This window comes from Lithobates pipiens, unplaced genomic scaffold (genome assembly GCF_037356315.1).
Source record: "Lithobates pipiens isolate NorthernLeopardFrog02 unplaced genomic scaffold, aLitPip1_a1.2 Scaffold_23, whole genome shotgun sequence".
Classification (NCBI taxonomy): Eukaryota; Metazoa; Chordata; class Amphibia; order Anura; family Ranidae; genus Lithobates; species Lithobates pipiens.
The window spans coordinates 197,707,643-197,728,047 of NW_027507785.1; the positions used below are offsets into that span (position 1 = coordinate 197,707,643).

General features: G+C 40.6%; 1 protein-coding gene across 2 annotated transcripts; it reads left to right on the forward strand.

Annotated features, from left to right (window-relative positions):
• The first annotated feature begins 107 nt into the window (after positions 1 to 107).
• Positions 108 to 18,668, forward strand: ATP6V1G3 (ATPase H+ transporting V1 subunit G3). Of its 2 annotated transcripts, none has more exons than XM_077452741.1 (3): positions 108 to 254; positions 14,472 to 14,572; positions 18,211 to 18,668. In XM_077452741.1, the coding sequence occupies exons 1-3, from the start codon at positions 173 to 175 to the stop codon at positions 18,382 to 18,384; spliced, it is 357 nt and encodes a 118-aa protein (XP_077308867.1). In that variant the 5' UTR covers positions 108 to 172; the 3' UTR covers positions 18,385 to 18,668. The 2 variants fall into 2 exon arrangements, with proteins under 2 accessions (XP_077308867.1, XP_077308866.1); XM_077452740.1 differs by lacking the exon at positions 108 to 254 and adding an exon at positions 2,000 to 2,060.
• The last annotated feature ends 1,737 nt before the right edge of the window (positions 18,669 to 20,405 follow it).

A 20,405-nucleotide genomic window follows, 5' to 3' on the forward strand; every position in this document is an offset into this window, starting at 1 on the left:
TTTTTTTTTGTAACCTCTGATGAAAGAAACCAGTTCTGTACTGCTCCATCCAGATCCACAGGCAGCCACACACTGTTTTGACAGCAAACAGCAGAGGGATGTATGTATAAAAGGCTCTAGTCTGCAGTAAAATCCCAGTTGAGGTCACAGTCCAGGACATCTCCAGTAAACAATGGCCAGCCAGTCCCAGGGCATCCAGCAGTTACTGCAGGCGGAGAAACGAGCAAAGGACAAACTGGAAGAAGCCAAAAAAAGTAAGAGGATTAGTAATGCTGGGGAGTAATTGAGTTGCTGTTAATTGTCTAAAGCAGATTACACCATGGGGATTACATTCAACTATGCTAAAATAATATTTATCATAAAATGAATGTTTTATATATATATATATATATATATATATATATATATATATAAAACATATAAAATTCATATTATGATAAATATTATATTCTATATATATATATTTTATTCCTTTTTACTTTTGCTAGCTCTAAATCTCAGAAGGAATCTGTCCCATTATCTCATCTGTTTTTTTAGCTAACCTCTTTATAACATTTTGATTTGTAAGATCTATTATATTTTCTATTCAAATACCCAGTTCTCTGTATGTGCATAATTAGAGTAGAATATGAAGAATTTGAATATTGTAGCAGAAGTGGAAACCCCACAGTTCTCTCATTTATGAGGACCACAAGCCACAGGAAACCCTGCTTCAGCTAAATAAGAAAGCTATAATATGCATAGAATACTCAGGACTCTATATTGTATTTAATATAAGGAATTTAAAAAAAACATACATATATGCATATACTGTATATGTTACAGCATTCTTGTCACATACCTAAAGCACAGTTGTCTTGATTATTATTTCTTTTGGAATGCTAAAAAGCTTTAACAAAAATCATATGAGGTTGCCATGAAAACTGTTCTGCTTATTTAACACTTGCAATAAGCTCACTGCCTTCTAAATAGCAATCCAAGGTGGGTCACTTTTCAGAGTGCTGTACAGCAGCAGCTGACAGCCATTCAGGAGGTACTACTTTAACTGTCAAATGGAAATTTGAATTTGTGGGACTGCACCGCAGCTCTTAAACCAAATGTTTGGCTCACAGTTGCAGTGCGGCCTCATTGATCGCAATGGGTGAGTTTGACAGGTGGGGCCACTTGTCAAAACATGCAGCCTGAGTTGAAAATGCTGCAGCTGCACCATGTGTACAGCCATTTCAGTCTGTAATGTTGAAGCCCTAGCGTGATCCAATGCTGCTGTTAGCTGGGTATGGAGACAAGTGAGGCCAGGATGGTTGCCCCTCGTCTCTATTTACTCTAAGTACCGTAGTGTTTTGCCATTCCACGAGCAAGCGCAGTTTTAAAGCATGACATATTAGATAACTATTTACTAGGCGTAACATAATCTTTCACATTATACAAAAAAATTGGGGTAAATATTGTGCTTCTTTTTTTTTATCATCATAGTGTATTTTTTCCAAAAGAAATTGTGTTTGAAAGACCGCCATTTTATTCTATGGGGTCTCTGCATAATATATATATATATATATATATATATATATATATATATATATATATATATATATATATATATATATATATATATATATATATATATATAAAATGTTTGGGGGTTCTAAGTAATTTTCTAGCAAAGAAATACTGACTGAAACTTTTAAACAAAAAGTTCCAGAAAAGGCTTGGTCTTCAAGTGGTTAAAGTGGGAGTAAACTCCCATGCATGAATTTTACCAATAGATAAGCCTAGAATAAGGCTTACCTATAGGTATTGTAAATATCTCCTAAACATGCACTGTTTAGAAGATATTTACTGTAGATGGTGCCGATAACAAGTCACTGACACATTTACTCTGAAAAGGAACAACCACCCGGGCCGTTGCTTCAGTCTTGTGCCGTAAACGAAGGCTCCCACGCGCATGCATTGTGGCTCTGGCCACTCACAAAGCTGGAGTTCGCGAACCTGGAAGGAAGACAGGGTGAAGATAAGAATGCCTTCAGCAGTGACAGCGCATGGCTGGAAGGCTTCCTTTTCAGGTATGTTTCATATAATGTGCTAGTATGTGATGCATACTAGCACAATATGACATTGCTTTTCAGGTTTTTACCACTTTGACAAAAAAAAACCTGGAAGATGATTGTTTTCTATGCAGAACTGCACCAATTGTTACACTCTCCAGTTTTATTAAATCAACCCCAGTAACCTTTCTTGGTACCTTGAGGCTACTTTTGCACCAACAGTGTGCCAGTTCAATAGAATATACTTTTGATGAAGCTATTTATTAATAATTAGAATTAAAGTAGGACTAAGGTTCACACTGCTGCGATGCGGGAACCCTGCAAATCCACTGCTGGTTCCCACATCACACCCGAATCGCATGACAGTTCACACTGCCATATGCCAACTGCGGGGAGTGTCAATACATTGTTAATGACACCCCCATTTCAGCTTGCATATCGCACTGCGAACTGTCAGTTCAGACATGAATCAGATCGCATGGGTGTTCACACCGATTCTGGTGTGGACCAAAAAAAGGGTCCTGTGCGAGTTTAGTCCAAATGCAATGCGATTTTAGCCATACTATCTGTATGGCTGTAATTGCATCGCACGGACATTGCATGTGATTTGCACTGCAGTGCGGTGCCAATCAAATGCGATCTCGCACCATGCAGCAGCCCTAAACTTTTTTCATTTTGGATAGAAGAAGGGGGGTTATAATCCCTTTATGTTTATTTTTTTTGTTTCTTTGATTTGTTTTTATTGAAAAGGCATAAATAAAGTGTCATACAATACAACAAGTGGCCAGACATATGATACCCAAGTATATACAGTATCTCACAAAAGTGAGTACACCCCTCACATTTTTATAAATATTTTATTATATCTTTTCATGTGACAACACTGAAGAAATTACACTTTGCTACAATGTAAAGTAGTGAGTGTACAGCTTGTATAACAGTGTAAATTTGCTGTCCCCTCAAAATAACTCAACACACAGCCATTGATGTCCAAAACGCTGGCAACAAAAGTGAGTACACCCCTAAATGAAAATGTCCAAATTGGGCCCATTTAGCCATTTTTCCTGCCCTGTGTCATGTGACTCGTTAGTGTTACAAGGTCTCAGGTGTGAATGGGGAGCAGGTGTGTTTAATTTGGTGTTATCGCTCTCACTTTCTTACACTGGTCACTGGAAGTTCCACATGGCACCTCTTGGCAAAGAACTCTCTAAGGATCTGAAAAAAACTATTGTTGCTCTACATAAAAATAGCATAGGCCAGTGATGGTGAACCTTGGCACCACAGATGTTTTGTAACTACATTCCCCATCATGCTCATGCACTCTGCAGCGTAGTTGAGCGTTATGGGAAGTGTAGTTCAAAAGCATCTGGGGTGCCAAGGTTCGTCATCACTGGCCTAGGCTATAAGAAGATTGCCAAGACTCTGAAACTGAGCAGCAGCATGGTGTCCAAGACCATATAGCAGTTTAACAGGACAGGTTCCACTCAGAACAGGCCTCGCCATGGTCGACTAATCCTCCTCCTCAAACAAAGGTGGAGGAGCGCAAGGTCTTTTACATCCACCAGCTCCGTGATGTCATCATGGAGGAGTGGAAGAGGACTCCAGTGACAACCTGTGAAGTTCTGGTGAATTCCATGCCCAAGAGGGTTAAGGCAGTGCTGGAAAATAATGGAGGCCACACAAAATATTGACACTTTGGGCCTAGTTTGGACATTTTCAATTAGGGATGTACTCACTTATGTTGCCAGCGGTTTAGACATTAATGGCTGTGTTTTGACTTATTTTGGGGGGACAGAAAATTTACACTGTTATACAAGCTGTACACTCACTAATTTACATTGTAGCAAAGTGTCATTTCTTCAGTGTTGTCACATGAAAAGATATAATAAAATATTTACAAAAATGTGAGGGGTGTACTCACTTTTGTGAGATACTGTATACTACATGATCTACATAGCATGGAGAAGTACATTTGTATAGACATTCTGTACACATACCTATCAGACTATAGGAAGTTGGGCAAGCAGGATATAAAACAGACATAATATGTAAAGTAGACAAAATATGCTCCGTTAATGTAACAGATCAATCAGAATAGAAAACAAGCACTTAACGAACATTAGATCAAACAATAAACAGTAGAGAGATGAAAGATTAGGGTGGGTTGTCGGTATCCCAAACCTGTTCTGACCATGTTCGGTAAGCAGAACCATGTGTTGGTGGCTGGTGCCAAGGAAAGTATTTGGTATATTGTACATACCATACATTAGTGATTATTAAAGGGGAGGACCACCCTAAAAAAAAAAAAATGCATAAAAAGCTTCCAAAAAAATGTAAAAAAAAACAAAAACTTTTTTCACTTACCAGAATCTGCCTCTTCCTATTCTGCGGTGATCTCCGGTCTTCTCCTCCTGGCGTTGTCTTCTGGTGAATGGGGCACGGTGTGTTGTGGGAACTGTATGTCCCACAACACAGCAAGCCCCATTCACAAAGCGGTGTGCGACTTGCGCATATGCAGTAGGAAACGGGCAGTGAAGCCGCATTTGAATGGCGGCGCCGGGACCCGAGAGCCAGGGGACGGGTCAGTCTCGGGCAGCCGAGATCACGGGCACCCTAGAAAGGTAAGTGCTTATTAAAAGTCAGCAGCTACAGTGTTTGTAGCTGCTGACTTTTACCCTTTTTTTTTTCGCTGGCCCACCACTTTAACCCATAAATTTCAGCGATTCCAGTTGTAGTCAAAGAGGTGTTTGTTTCCATATGTATGTTCTAGTAGGCTTTCACCTTTCAGTTTCTTTTTTACTATCTATGTCTCATTGGAGAACTTCCCCTTCATTTCCTTTCCCATAGTCAAAACGGGAAGTGAGAGGAATTTCCTCCAAAGTGAGGGAATCCATGGTTCTCACCAGAACCATTATCATGGTTGGAAGATTTCCCCTCTATTCCTGTACTTGCAAAAAAAAAAAAAATTTTGAATTTCTTTCTTTCACTTTTGGTGATAACGGTCACCAGGACAAATAGTGAGAGTGAGCACAGACAGCAATAAAAACCTGACAGATGTCCTAATCCCTCTCCATTCTATTGAAACTAATAATAAAGTTTGCCTTTAATTATACAGTAAAACCTTGGTTTGAGAGTTACCTTGTTTTAGAGCGATTTGCAAGAAAAGCTAAAATTTTAAATACATTTCGACTTGATACACAAGCAATGTCTTGATATACAAGTAGCGTCATGTCACAACTGAGTATAAAACAGAACAGAGGCGCCTCTAAGTGTAACAATATGGTTACAATTAATATAGGTACAACATTTAGCAACTCACATGCTTGATTAAAAAAGGCACATCTTAGTATGCAGACATCCGGGGTAAAGCTGTCCACATAGACCATCCCCCGCACCGACATCGACATCATTCCTTCCACACTGCGTGCCTTGCTTTTAAATCGCTCTACTTCAGCGTAGTCTTTCCGGTCACTATTGCAGACTGACAACGGTGAGAGCCAACAGTGCGGAGGATGGTCTATGTGGACAGCTTTACCTCAGGAGCCTACATACTTACATGTGCCTCTTTTTATCATCAACCATGTGCATTTCTAAATGTTGTACCTTCAATAAATGTAACCATATCGTTACACTTAGAGACGCCTCTCTTCTCTTTTATACTCTGTAGCACCTGCGGGATTTTGCTTCTAATCTCCTTGTGGAGGATTCTATTTGTAGATGGACATTTTATGGTTACACAACCTATCATATTGCTGTAATCTTTTTATATGGACTATAAACTGAAGGATTTATGAATAAATGGTTGTGGAACGAATCATCGGCGTTTCCATTTTTTCTTATGGGGAAATTCTCTTTGATTTACAAGTGCTTTGGATTACAAGCATGTTTCCAAGGACGAATTATGCTCGCAATCCAAGGTTTTACTGTACTTTAAAACACCCAATACGACCCCCATCGTTTTGAACTTTTTCTTGCTGATTTCAGAAATTATTCTTCCATTTTACACACACACCTATATTTATAACGGCTGTCACCGACATGAATGTCTCTATCTATGAGAATGTGTATCTCCAGCATTACTTTAGTCTCCATGGAGCTATGTAATCCCACACATGTGTTTCTTTATACGTCTTTCTCTAGCCGCTAGAAATGCGTTACTCATTGCATCTCGAGCCTACTTTTATTGACTGTCCTGTGGTGAGAATTATGGTAAAATACATGCATCTGGAAATGATACACAAACAAAGGCAAGTAAAATCAAAGAGACCCAACAACAATCACCCCCAGCCTTTGATCACACAGTCACTCAAACTTTATAGGGTTTTCTGTAGGATCAAAATCTTACTAGAGCAAACAATACGATCACTGGCCAGCCATGCAGCAGATTTATTTCCCCAGGTATTGCATAGACAGCCAACCCTTGTGTCTATGTATGAGTATGTCTTCTCTGCAAAACCCCATCCGTTTCTATTCACTTTACTGCCTTTGAAATCATGAGCGGCTCTAGAACTTTTCTACGTTTTATGAATATGGGAGATTTTGTGCAACATTAAAGAAAAAAAAAAAAAGAAGCTAGATGCAGAATGCAGTGACAGCAGAGGTCAGACGGATGATTTGCATGACCTCGTACTTCTGGTTTTAGCAGGGTGCAGATGCTATCTTCTGTGTTGTCACCACAATCATTGCTATGTGTACACTTTACACAGAAGCTGGATAATACAGGATGCAGTTGCTGTTAGCTTACCCACACACATGCAGTGCATCGCATGCTCAGGGAGTTAACCCTTTCACTGTATAAATGTCTTGTGCATGCAGTGGCTGACTATCTTAGAATACCATTTAAAGACAATGATGCATTGATCAGCCATGAAATGTTTAGGGTAGAGCTGAAGATTTGTGTTTATATTGTAGGAGCCTTGACGCGTTGTGTCAACACCCAGCTGAAATTTCCTGTTTGAGGTTACACTTCACACATTCATTTACAGTAAATGCAAATTTGCTGCTAGCAGTATAAAGGCTTAGCTGGAATCAAAGAACGCTTCAAAAATGAACACTTTCCCAGGCAAAATAAAAACCTCATATTAGAATACAGTACACATTTATTACAAAAAATGATGCATGATCTTATCCTCCTGAGCTTCATTCAATGATCTTTCAGATCAAGGGGACCGGACTAACTGGTAAAGTGACAGTAAAGGGGCAGAGGATGAGAGGAAGGCACAACGTTATGTCTGCAGTGTTTTCTAGCTGTAGTTAAAGGACTGACCAGAAACTGGCAGAAAAATGCCTGTTTTGGCATGTAGTCACTCGTCTATGGCATCTAGAGGCATGTGCGTCTAAACTCATTCTCTAGGCTAGAATGCTTTGTTTTTTTTATTTTAGCCACTAGAATGAATTTTTGTTTTTATGTATGCATTTATATGCATTTATGTTCAAAATCTGCAAATATTTTGTCAGTAAGCTTCCCTCCGAGCGCAGATTTATTGCCAGTTCACACCATGAATCGCATAGGAACATGCTCTGCGTTCTTGTGCAGCTTGCATGCAATCCGGGTGCAGTGCAATTACAGTTTACAATGGGCTGAAATTGTGCCAGACTGCACCAAAAGTAGCGCAAGCACTACTTTACAAAACGCACAGCAACGGAATCACAGGGTACTACTGTATCATGGGATCACGTGCAGGCAAATACACTGCGTTTGGGGTGTCATTAACACTGACACCCTATGCAGATCGCAAGTGCAGTGCGTTTTGAATGCAGTACATGAAATGTGGGTTTCCTGTACCACTTTCTAATGTAAACTGGCTTGTTTTTTTTATTCCCCTAAACACTGCTTTAAATACGAATTTTAAACACCACAATGTACATGGATACATTGGATACAATGGCTTAAATAAAGCAGCATTCAGAGGCATTGAAATCCTCAAATAGTGGTGTTTTTTTTCTGCCCATGTGCATGAGGCCTAAGTGCGACATTGCATGTAGTATGGGCACTAAAGTGGCTTAGTGGTTATCAATTCTGCCTTGCAGTACTGGGGTCCTTGGCTCAAATCCTGGTCAGGACAGAATGGAGTTTGTTCTCCCCGTTCTTGCTAGGGTTTCAAAGACATACAGGTAGGTTAATTGGTCCCCATACTGTATGTAAGATAGGGACCTTAGATTGTAAGTGCATTGAGGGCATGGGCTTTTGTAAATTGTTGGACCTATATACGTACCTGTTATAAATAGTAAGAGTTTGCCTGGACATGTTGTAAGTGGAGTCATATAGTCAGTCATTATACAGTATTGTATTTTGATTACCAAAATGATACTTGCTTGCCATAAATAAAAAAATGTGCTCCCTCTGGTGACCTAAAGTATAACTAAAGGCAAAAATTTTATTTTGCACACATGAGAATTGTATGAATTTCACATCAGTAGAGATTGTATCTAATGTGTTCAGTCAGACAGGCCTTGTCCCTCTCCTCTCAGTCCAAAACTAAAATAGCGGAGTTCCATCCATAAATGGAACTTGTGCTGATCGTATTCCTCCCCCCATTACATTTGGCACCTTTCAGGGGGGAGTGGGGAGCAGATACCTGTCAAATCCAGGTATCTGCTCCCACTTCCAGGGAAAAGATTTACGCACTGTCCGGCAAATCCTCCTTCCCCCCTGCTGTCTTCTGGGAGACACACAGGTCCCAGAAGACAGAAAGGACCAATCAGAACGCAGAGCAAAACTCACGCATGCCAGTAGGGAACCAGGAGTGAAGTTGAAAGTCTTCACTGCCTGGTACCCTTACCAGGAACGGTGGTGGCAGCACCTGGGAGTCGATCCAAAGATCGGCTGGGGTGTGGACATCGCGGGCTCCCTGGACAAGTAAGTTTCCTTATATTAAAAGTCAGCAGCTATAGTATTTGTAGGTGCTGACTTTTTTTTTCCACAGGTGGAACTTCGCTTAATGGTTTTTCCTTTAGTTATCCTATGAGCAGATCTATCTGGCCCTTGTACGTATATATTTACAAACTGTTCTTAAAGGAGAAGTGCGGTGGGGGGTCAAGTAGAGCACAAAGCTGCCGACTAACAGTCAGCAGATCTCTACTCATGGAGCTGTGAGAACCGAGCGATCGGTGGTGTTAGACCGCTTGGTTCTCAGTGTTAGATGCGTTGGGGGACAGATGCAGCATTGGCAAGTGTGATTGTTAAACAAAAAAAACATATTTTTTAAGTGGGGTACATGCTTTGAGAAAATCAGACGAATGATCATCCGATTTTCCACAAAAGGTTTAGGAGGGGATTGGGGGGGATTGGGGGACTTTGTGGGAAACACACCACTAGAATGTAAACTAATCAATTGATATTAGATAACATATTTTATGATACATGTGAGAATATGTGCAAATCAATAAATTAATTGCAATAAATATCATACAAAATAAAGTAGACATGATACGTAACACATATGATACTTTCAAAATGGTTCATAAATAGGCATGTACTGACCATCGGGACTACCAGGAGTTTCCCGGTGGGCCGATGGCTCAGTGGGCCACTCTGATGTAAGGGGGCTGGTGATGGAACACTCTGATGTAAGGGAGCTGCTGATGGGACACTCTGATGTAAGGGACTGCTGATGGGACACTCTGATTTAAGGGGGCTGCTGATGGAACACTCTGATGTAAGGGGCTGCTGATGGGACACTCTGATTTAAGGGGGCTGCTGATGGAACACTCTGATGTAAGGGGGCTGCTGATGGAACACTCTGATGTAAGGGGGCTGCTGATGGAACACTCTGATGTAAGGGGGCTGCTGATGGGACACTCTGATTTAAGGGGGCTGGTGATGGGACACTCTGATGTAAGGGGGTGCTGATAGGACACTGTGAATGAATGAATGAATGAAATACTTGTATAGCGCACAATGCGAACTGAATTGCCTCTAGGCGCTGTGGCGAGCTTTGATTATCTGCTAAAAGAGGAAGGTCTTGAGTTTTTTCCTAAAAGCCAGGTGATTTTCTTCCAGGCGGATGTTGATTGGTAGAGCATTCCATAGCCGAGGCCCTTGGACAGCGAATCTCCGATCACCCTTGGATTTATACCGGGCTTTGGGCACGAGGAGGAGGTTTTTGTTGGCTGATCAAAGACTGCGGTTTGGTGTGTAATGATTTATTTTCTCCATTAGGTATTGCGGAGCTTCTCTATGCACGCATTTGTGGGTGAGGCAAAGGGTCTTGAACGTGATCCGATTTTTTACGGTTAGCCAATGTAAGCTCCTCAGTGAAGGAGAAATGGATTCCCAGGGTTTTTTTCCTGTTATCAGCCTTGCCGCCGTGTTTTGGATCAGTTGTAATCTCGCAAGTTGATATTGTGGTAATCCTATGTAAAGCGAGTTTGCGTAGTCCAGTCGTGAATTAATGATTGTTCCAACTACCACTGCTTTGTCATTCTTTGGGATAAAAGGGATGAGTCTGCGAAGCATGCGCAGCAGATGGTGAGATCGACTGACTACAGATCCTATTTGCGCATTCATTGACATTTGTGCGTCTAAAATAACCCCGAGACTCTTCGCTTTGGTCTTTGGGGAGATAGTCTGCCCAAAGACGGTTGGTGGAAACCAGGAGGTTTTGGTTGCGGGCTTATGATTTGGGTGTAAGATAAGAAGCTCTGTCTTTGATTGGTTCAGCTGGAGGGAGTTGGTGGTCATCCAGTCCTCTATTGATTTGAGGCAGTTTTCAAGTTGTTGTTGGTGATCTTTTTTTCCATTGATCCGGAAATAAAGTTGCGTGTCGTCAGCATAAGAGTGGAAGCAGAGATCTGAGCATCTGATGATTTGAAGGAGTGGGCGAATGTAAATGTTGAAGAGAACGGGTGACAACGGAGAGCCTTGAGGAACTCCGCAGGTGACTGCCCGAGTTTCGGAGAGGAATTTTCCTAGTTTCACTGTCTGTGACCGATTTCCTAGGAAGGACGCGAACCATTGGAGATCTATGTCTTGGACTCCGGCTACTTCTGTGAGGCGGACGAGTAGAGTATTGTGATCTACTGTATCAAACGCTGCACTTAGGTCTAGCAGTACGAGGAGACACGGCTCTCCGTCATCTGCTGCTTCGAGGGCGTCATCCCAAATCTTGAGGAGAGCTGTTTCTGTTCCATGACCCGGGCGGAAGCCTGATTGCAGTGGGTCCAGGAGTTTGTGAGTATCCAGGTGAAGTTGTAGCTGATGTACTACAGCTTTCTCCATGATCTTAGAAATGGTGTTGAGGCTTGTAATCGGCCTACGGTTGTTTGGATCCTGAGGGTCCAGGTTTGGTTTCTTGAGTAGAGGTTTGACGATGCCTTGTTTGAGGATGCTGGGAACAATCCCTTCGTGTACAATAAGAAATATAAGCTTTGGCGCTAAAACCTTACCTAACATTCACCTTGGTGCCAAAAAATTAAATGTGCAGTATTCTAATCAATATTATTAATAAGCGGCCTTAAAAATAAAATAAATTAATAATGTGAACTAGTATGAAATATTAGTGGTATCTACCAAATACCATATGTATGCCCCTGATAAATGCGTGTTAATATAAATAAATAAATGACGGTTAAAATGAAGAAAAAAATGTATGTTGAAAAATACCCGTTGGCGTGCAACTCAAAAGTGCACATGTGCTATAAAAAGTGAAAATCATGCAAAAATATAAAAGTATAAAATGTGAAAATCATACAAAAATATTAATGCATATGTGTTACATGTGAAGGATCATATACAAACCACAAGCATCAATAATAAAAATCCATAAACTGTGTTCTGTACTATAAGTCCCAAGAGTGATAGTCCAAAATGATCATAAGAATAACAAGAAAAAGTATGTCAAAGGGAATTCTTTCAATGCCCAAACAAATTTTTTAGAATCGCATCACTCAAATTGCTGGAAAAACGCATAAGATCTCTTCAAGTAACAAAGGATAGAGTAAGGTGACTAGTGCAGAAAGGGTTAAGGAACATTCCTCTCCGGTGCGCCACTCAGTGTCAGGAGAATGATTGCGCTCACCAGACAAAGAACCCTCAAAGGGTTAGCCGAGCAGTCACAGTATGAGCCACTGTGCAGCTTTCCTTTGGACTCTGTTCCTGCTGTGCTGGGGGAATGTTCGCCCTTTTACTTCCTCAAATAGTCCGTTTAGCAAGTGCATAGGAGAGGAAACAGAAATACATCCATAGTGCAACACTATTTTTTTAAACGGTTTATTTGTTTAAAATCCAAATTACTCACAATCTCCAAAGAGACAATTCGCCTTTCAAATAGCTGCGCCGGCGTTGTAATCTGTATGCCAATGTAAGGTGCACGTCCTAGGCTACGCCCTACGCGTTTCGTCAGCACGACGTCATCGTGGAATGATCGGTTTATGAGGTGGGTTATGGTTGGAGCCACGATGTCGGAGCATTCTTTCAGTCGTTTTGTGGGGATGATGTCAATAGGTGAGGTACTGTCACGCAGTTTATTAATGATGTTTTTTGCGGTGTCTACGGTAATTGGGGATAGTGAAAATTTTGGCGGTTGCGGTATGTTGATGCAGACATCCTCTTTATGTATTTGCTGGCTGAGGTTGGATGTTTTCTTCTGAAAAATTGTTTCCCTGATGGTTTTGACTTTATCGATGAAAAAATCCGACAGTTTGTCACAGTAATCCTGGGATTCGCTTTCTGGGGGTTCTAGGCAGACCGGATTCATTGATTGATTAACCAGTTTAAACAGTTCCCGTGGTTGGTTTGCGGCCGTTGAGATTGTATATGAGAAGTGGTCCTTTTTGGCTTTGAAGATTGCTGTGATGTAAGTTGGCTGGTAATGGGACACTCTTATGTAAGGGGGTGCTGATGGGACACTCTGATGTAAGGGGGTGCTTATGGGGCACTCTGATGTAAGGGGGTGCTAATGGGACACTCTGATGTAAGGGGCTGCTGATGGGACACTCAAAATGTAAGTGGGCCGGTCTGGATGAAGTCCAGGGCCAAATTTCTTTCCCAGTCCAGCCCTGTTCATAAATATACATAAATATACCCATATATAATTCATAGTAATGAAAATGGTATATATACCCAAAATTAATACAAACATGATAACCATGATTGATTGTAACCATGATATTATACAATTGATTCAAAATTCTAAAAAGGTAATAATCACATGATAAACTCATGATAACTGGGACGTAGCATCAATAAAAAGCTCTACACATTTCGTTGATATCTTCCACTCATCAGGAGAAGATGCAAAATAGATGAGTCTGTAATAAAATACATAATTGCCATAAATGGTATAGTAAATACTATAACAGGAAGAGGGGGGACAAATTTTAAATCTCAACTCTCAACACTTGGACTCAAGAACAAAAAATGTTGTTATTGTTAACAGCTAAAGGCACTGTGGGAACATCATCCCCAGGAGCTGAGGTAATGGTATCTGTGGTAAAAGGGCGGCAACAACCACCAGGGAAAAATCACTCTTCTTATATTTGGTTCCCCTTTTCTCCCCCATTTATCAGTTGTGTTAGTCACTCCATTGATACATCATTTTATATATATATATATATATATATATTCACAGAAGACCTATGAGCATATACCCAACACCATTTAAAAATAACATGTGGATTTTATCCCATTTAATGCTTTTCCCTGGTGGTTGCTGCTGCCTTATTACCACAGATACCATTACGTCAGCTCCTGGGGATGATGTTCCCACACTGTCTCCAGCTGTCCAAAGTACTACAATCCCCCCCATCCCCTCCTAACCCCCCCCCTCTTTACCTATGTAACTGTACTGATGTATGAACATTCCTGACAGAAAAAGCGCGAGGATGGGCTGTATAGCACTTGTGCGAATGTGTGTGAAATTGTACACACGTGTAACAATGTTCCTAGCTTTTTTTTAATCAAGTGAGTGCCACGTTTGTGCACATTTGTACATATATGAGCGTATATGCATGAACATACTAACCGGCAACGCAGATTAAATTTTTTTTACTGATTTAAAAACAGCGCATATTTACTCACCTCTTTGTATAAGCACATTGAAAATAATGGTTTGCATTAACGTCAGTAAAATAAAATAAGAATAAAAAATACCTGTATGCCTACAAATTCTGCGTTTTTAGGCAGCAGTGTGCAAGAGGCCTTAAGCCTGATCCACACCAATGCAGTTTTAGTGCTTTTTGCATTTTTCAGATTTGCGCTACAGAAGGTGTTCCATAGGAAACCATGTTAGATGCACTGTAGTGCAAATCTGCAAAATGCAAAAAGCACTAAAACTGCATAGGTGTGAATCCAGCCTTAGGTTATTAAACTTTTTTTTACCTACTTTATGGAGATCAAATAAAGATCAAAATGTGTTTTATATCATAAAAATCATATATCCATTTGTGGATGAGATCAATATTTGTATTGTAAAATTGTCCTCTTTATAGGGAAAAATAAACGTTTACGGCAAGCAAAAGAGGAAGCTACAGCAGATATCGATCAGTATAAACTAAAGAGAGAGAGTGACTTTCGACGTATCCAGACCACTGTAAGTATTTGATTAAGTCATGAAATGAGCATGGGGTTTTGTTTTTATAGTTGAGGATATTCAGAAGCCGTTCTCAGGATTCGGTTGCTGAGTGTATTCCCATTGTGGCAATGTCTGCCTCCTGATGGCACAACAGGCTATTAACAAATCTTGCCAATAAGGTCACAGACAGCAATCAAAACCTTGACAGATCTGTGCAATTTCCCCGCTCTACAAATAAAAGTGCATTTACTGTTGTTTGCCTCTGTTGGAGTGATTTGTTTCAATTCCTTTTTCTGTGACCCAACAGGAAGCAATGAGATTTCCCCCCATTAGGTATACAAGCAAGGCAAATTAGAGAGTTTCTAACCCTTCTCTTTGCAAATAAAAACAATTTCCATCTGGAAGTTTTCTTTAACAAATTTAACTTAAATAGCATTATTAGTGTTACTGTATATAATTTGTAGTCATCATGTAGACAAAAACTGTTTTATGCCACGGAGAAGACACACATACAAGGGACTATACAAAGATGTGTCTGGCAAATGACGAAGGTAACATTATTCTACAACATTTATTGCTTAGTATTTAGCACAGCTATTCTTCCTGTGAAACTGCATGTTCATTTGATCTGTGGAAATGGGGGGCAAAATGCACTGTTATTAGGCTATTTTCTCTCCAGGTAAAATAGGAATCAGGAAGATACTACATTAAGGCGACTAGGTGGAGCTGATAATCAAAGGAAATAAATGCTTATTTACTGTAATCATCAGCTCCATCTAGTGGCCATAATGCAGTAATTTTCTGATTAACACATTTGAACTGGTAAGAAAATAGCCTAATTACATTCACAGGATGTTATTACGTTTGATTTCTAAAGCTTATGTTTAGTCACAAAAGGTTTTTAAAAAATCAGCACAAGAGACCGTACTTTCAGACACGGCAATGTGTCTATTGAGCTGATGGCTGCAGAATTAGATGAATTGTTCTGTTCTTTCATTCCCCCCCCCCCCCCCACATACACACACAGAGGTAATCTTCTTTTACGGGGTTTATAGAGCTGAGGGACTTACCAGGAGTCTCAACTATGTACACCCATTCTGCCCCCTCCTCTATTTATAGAAGCGGTACTATAGCTTCCATGAATTAAAAAACAATGTACGAATGAAGGAGGTGGACCTTTCATTCATCTGCCCAAGTTCCATTCATAGATTGCTTTTCATTCATGGGAGCTATAGCACAACTTCTATAAATGGAGGAGAAGACGGAAAGGACAGACATGGTCAGCACTCTTTTTTTTTTTGGTTGGGGCGGTTGGTGGCACCCCCCCCCCCCCCCACACACACACACACACCTCAGCACGGTACTTACACCATCAGTTGCAGGTGGGCGGACGGGCTCCTACAGCAGCGAGCAGTGGCCGGGTTACGAGCGCCTATTGATTCACTGTTGTAATACACCTGGGTGGGCTCAGAGCGCACTCTCTCCAGCCCGAGCCCACCCAATACTGAAACCTATTACAGCCTCTGGCTCTAACCGGTGCTTAAAAAAAAACAGCCCCACCACATTGGAATCCACATGCCGGTGTCCTGAAAGGGGCTGGATGCATGGATAGGGGAGGTGGAAATGCAGGGGGGAGGCATTGTATCATCCGTGTGCCCTTAATGGACACCCCTGGATTGTAAAGGTAAAAAAATAAAAATAAACATGTCTATACTTACCGCCTCTGTTCAATAGAATTGCACAGAGCGGCCACAAACCTCCTCTTCTCGGGTCCCCTGCTGGCACTCCTGACTCCTCCTCTCTGTCTGGTGCCCCCACAGGAACCCGCTTCCCATGGGGGCACTTGTGCATGCTCGCTCCCTCTTCACTGGCTTTGACAGACAGCAGCGGGAGCCAATGGCTCCCAGTGCTCCAGCAAAGCCAGTGAGACCTGGAAGTGAGGGGAGAGAAGAGCTGCAGACATGCACAGGACTGGAAATAATAAAGGCTCAGTAAGTAAAAGGAGGGGTGAGCGGGCAAACTAATGCCTAAACATTTTTTACCTTAATGCAAGGAATGCATTAAGGAAAAAATGTTTAGGCTTTAGAACCACTTTAAAGGGTGCATATGATAGGTCCTTCTGCTCTATTAACCCTCCGCAGAACCAGAGTATTACAGCGGTGGTGGTAGATGGTGGATCAGAGGATGGAAGTGTTTAACTATGGTATTTTTGTGCCAGCCGTACAGGGGACACATTGCGTTAACTGTAAGTTTTGTCCCTTATGCTTATGATATTTAATGTCCTTGTAATACTTTAATTAGCCAATTTTCAATGTACTGGCATCAATGTTATAGGTACATAGTCGGGACACATGCTCATTACGGGTCATCTTCCTGTCTTCCACCAATAAAACTTTGAAACCTTAACCATACTACCTAAAATAAACACACCAGCTTTACAACTAGTGTTTTTAGTGTCTGATAGCATAATTAGCCTTAGCATAATTTGCAGATAAATACATGTAGACATATTTTTATTTGCTGTTAGAAGACATATGGTTTATAAGTGCGACCCCCCTTTAACTGTCCTTATCACAGAGACATGTGTACACAGTTTTGGAATTTAGTTTTCGTCCGAAAAATACATTTATTTAGTTACTCCCGAAATTAGTTTTTATTCATTTTGTTTAGTTAAAAAATGCATTTGTCCAAAAATCCGAAATAATTAAGGTCAAATCTGTCATTGAAGGCTCATTGAAGGCTCATTGAAGGCTTATGGTGTCTGTCGAATGTTCTAAGAAGATTCGATGGAGCAGCTAAACTGAACGACGCCGCAATCGTACATTTCCGGTCGAATGTTCCGCCTACAAGCTATAGTAGAATTCTAATGTTGTATGACACTAGTAATAATTATATTTATTAATTATTATTACTAGTCAACCAACATTAGAATTCTTCTATAGCCTATGGGTGGAGCATTTGACCATAAATATCCACTCGTGGTGACTGCTTCGTCGAATCTTCATGTCAAATCTTTTCTCTCTATGTCAAATAATCTTATACTAATAGAGTTAGGTTAGGCACATTCGACCTTTTTTGCTATTGTCTCTATAATGTCAAATCTTTTCTCTCTATGTCGAATAACCTTGGAGTTAGAGATTATTAGGTTAGGTTAGAGTTAGGTTAGATTTAGGTTAGAGTTAGGTTAGGCACATTCAACCTTTTTTTGCTATTGTCTCTATAATGTCGAATCTTTTCTCTCTATGTCGAATCTTTTATCTCTATGTCGAATCTTTTCTCTCCATGTAGAATAATCTTGGACTGATAGAGCTAAGGTAAGACACAATCGACCACAGGTTCAATGGACACAGATCACTATTGTCAGCATCATGTCGAATCTCCTATATATATCGAACAGTTGCCGCAACGAAAACGAAAATAAAGCATTTGTTTATGTCGGATCTTTCCATTTTTGGATTCTGCACATTTGTTATCATTTGTTAAAACGATAACAAAAATACCTGAAATTTGGATGAAAATGCAATCGGATGAAAACGAATGCACATGTCTAAGAAATACTTGGTAGTATTGTAAAATTTGGTCCTACTGGTTTCCAGTTCAACTTGTGTATGTAATCGTACTTTTATGCCTCTCCTAATACTTTGCTCTTTTCCCAGATAATGGGCTCACAGGGTAACTTGGCTGTGAAGATAGACGAACAGACCAATGAAAAGATGCAGGCATACAATTCAAACTTCCAGAAATTCAAGGAGAAAGTATTAAAGGAACTTCTGGAATTGGCCTCTGATGTTAGACCAGAACTCCATAAAAATTATAAGTACAAGGTGTAACTACCATTCTGTCTCCAAAATCCAACCTCTATTTACTATGCAATCGGGAGTACTAGAAAAAGGGACGATGCACCAAGACCACCGAAAACATGAGGATGACAACTGGACCAAAGAAGATATTTTTTTGTTTTTAATCACTAGCTGAAAATTGTTATTATAGCTATACCTAAATATCCAGTACTGCGTTATTTGCATTGTTCATTTTCCCTTGCTAACACATTGTACTGAAATCTGAAAATGATTATGCTGTAGGAATTCGATAAATAAATAAGTGCCATTGCTAATTTTGCATTTATCTCTAGACAGGGCAGCAACTAAAAAAAAATATTAAAGCCAAATGTCACTGCATCTGAGTACCACAAACCAAAAATGATAGTTAATTCATTTTTAATATTCAAAGCAAACTCCCCCATCCATCCATGTCTCTATGCTTTATTTTGCTAAGAACTCACTTTGAAAAACACCCCCTTAGCATTTCTGGCCCTGGCCATCTTGAGTAAGGGCAGATGATTATGTAGTATTTACATCCTGGAATCCTTCTGCACTTAGTTCAGGCATGCATGCAGGAGGGTGTTGTTGGCTGTAAAAACTCCTCCTCCCCTCCTGAAGACTCCTGGGATTTTTTACATTATTTGCCTACTCATGAAAACCAGAAAGTAACTAAAGAAAACAAATAAATAGGATATTCTTTCCTATCTGTTTACTAATGTTAGCAGCATGAGGATTAAACATAATCAATGTTAATTGAGAGAGTGATGTTCCACTTTAAGTAAAGCAGTATTAAACCCAAAAATAAAAGTGTATTATTAAATATGGTGGCTGCATTAGTTTTCTATTTTTAGTCTTTTTATCCCCAATATTTTCACCTGGTGATTGAAGTCAGTAACACATTTTCTGTCTTAGGGTGTCTCCATTCTGGATGGAGGAGCAATGAAGACACCTTTGGACATCCGCATTGTCAGTCTGGGGAGAGGATAACATTAGATGCACTAGCAGATTTAAAAGAGAAGTATAGGGATCTTTTTTTTGGGGGGGATCATACTTACTTAGGTGGATGCAGCATCAGTCTAATGCTACATCTGTCTCCTGCCGGCTCTAAGACTGAGAACTTAGCAATCAAACACCATGATCGCTCGGTTCTCAGAGCTTCCTGAGCAGAGAGCTGGTGACTGTCAGTGACCGCCTCTCTGCTCTGCCCCCTTCGCTCATTGGAGTGCTGGGCTGTGGAAGGGACGTGAGCGGCCAGCTCAAGGCTCTCAGAGGCTCGCTGAGAGGCTGAGCCAGGGGCCAATATAGGCATGTGGGTGGATCACTACCATATAGTCATGATCTTTTCCATGCCTGGACTGACTCTGTGATGTCAACCGACATCGGGCTTCAGCCCGCTGTTGGCAGAAAATGGGTCTCAGGAATGAACTGCACTCCTGTGAGCCACAGAAGTACAGTCAAACGAGCTTTGGTTGTAATTCTCCTTAAAGGTGAGTTGCAGCAACAGTTTTTTTTTTCTTTTGGGATAACGGTTTCATATAAAGAATAAAATCTGACCATTGCAAGCTCCCCTGTCAATGTTAACCCCCTCCCACCCAGCCTATTGTCAAATGACGGCTGGGTGGGACATTTGCCATATTGGTTGGATGCTATATGACATCTTCCTGAAACTGACTGATCACTATATCAGCATGTTGCCCATACCATGTGATCACTGTGACCAATTGCAGCAGATCAAATGACGATTGAAAACAATGGATGGCATTTCTTTCATGCCAGTCATTGTATACAATTGTGTTGCTAGCTGTGATTGGTCACAGTGTTCACATGGTACAGGCGGGGTCAATCACAGCCCATCTGTACCATGTGATTAGTTTTGGCTAATCACAACAATACCCAATGAATCAATTTCATTCTTTAAAAATGGCTGCTTTTCCCAGTGAAATTCACAGGTATAAGCATTCATAAAATTAAAAAATTAAAAATCCCAATCACTTCCCCAGAGTAGTGCAGTGTTACTAGGGTAACACTGT

Excerpts from the sequence above, each read along its gene's own strand:
- ATP6V1G3 (XM_077452741.1), top strand. The coding sequence starts at position 173 with ATGGCCAGCCAGTCCCAGGGCATCCAGCAGTTACTGCAGGCGGAGAAA. Across the intron at positions 255-14,471 it reads ACTGGAAGAAGCCAAAAAAA|GGAAAAATAAACGTTTACGG; the intron begins GTAAGAGGATTA and ends TCCTCTTTATAG. Across the intron at positions 14,573-18,210 it reads TTCGACGTATCCAGACCACT|ATAATGGGCTCACAGGGTAA; the intron begins GTAAGTATTTGA and ends CTCTTTTCCCAG.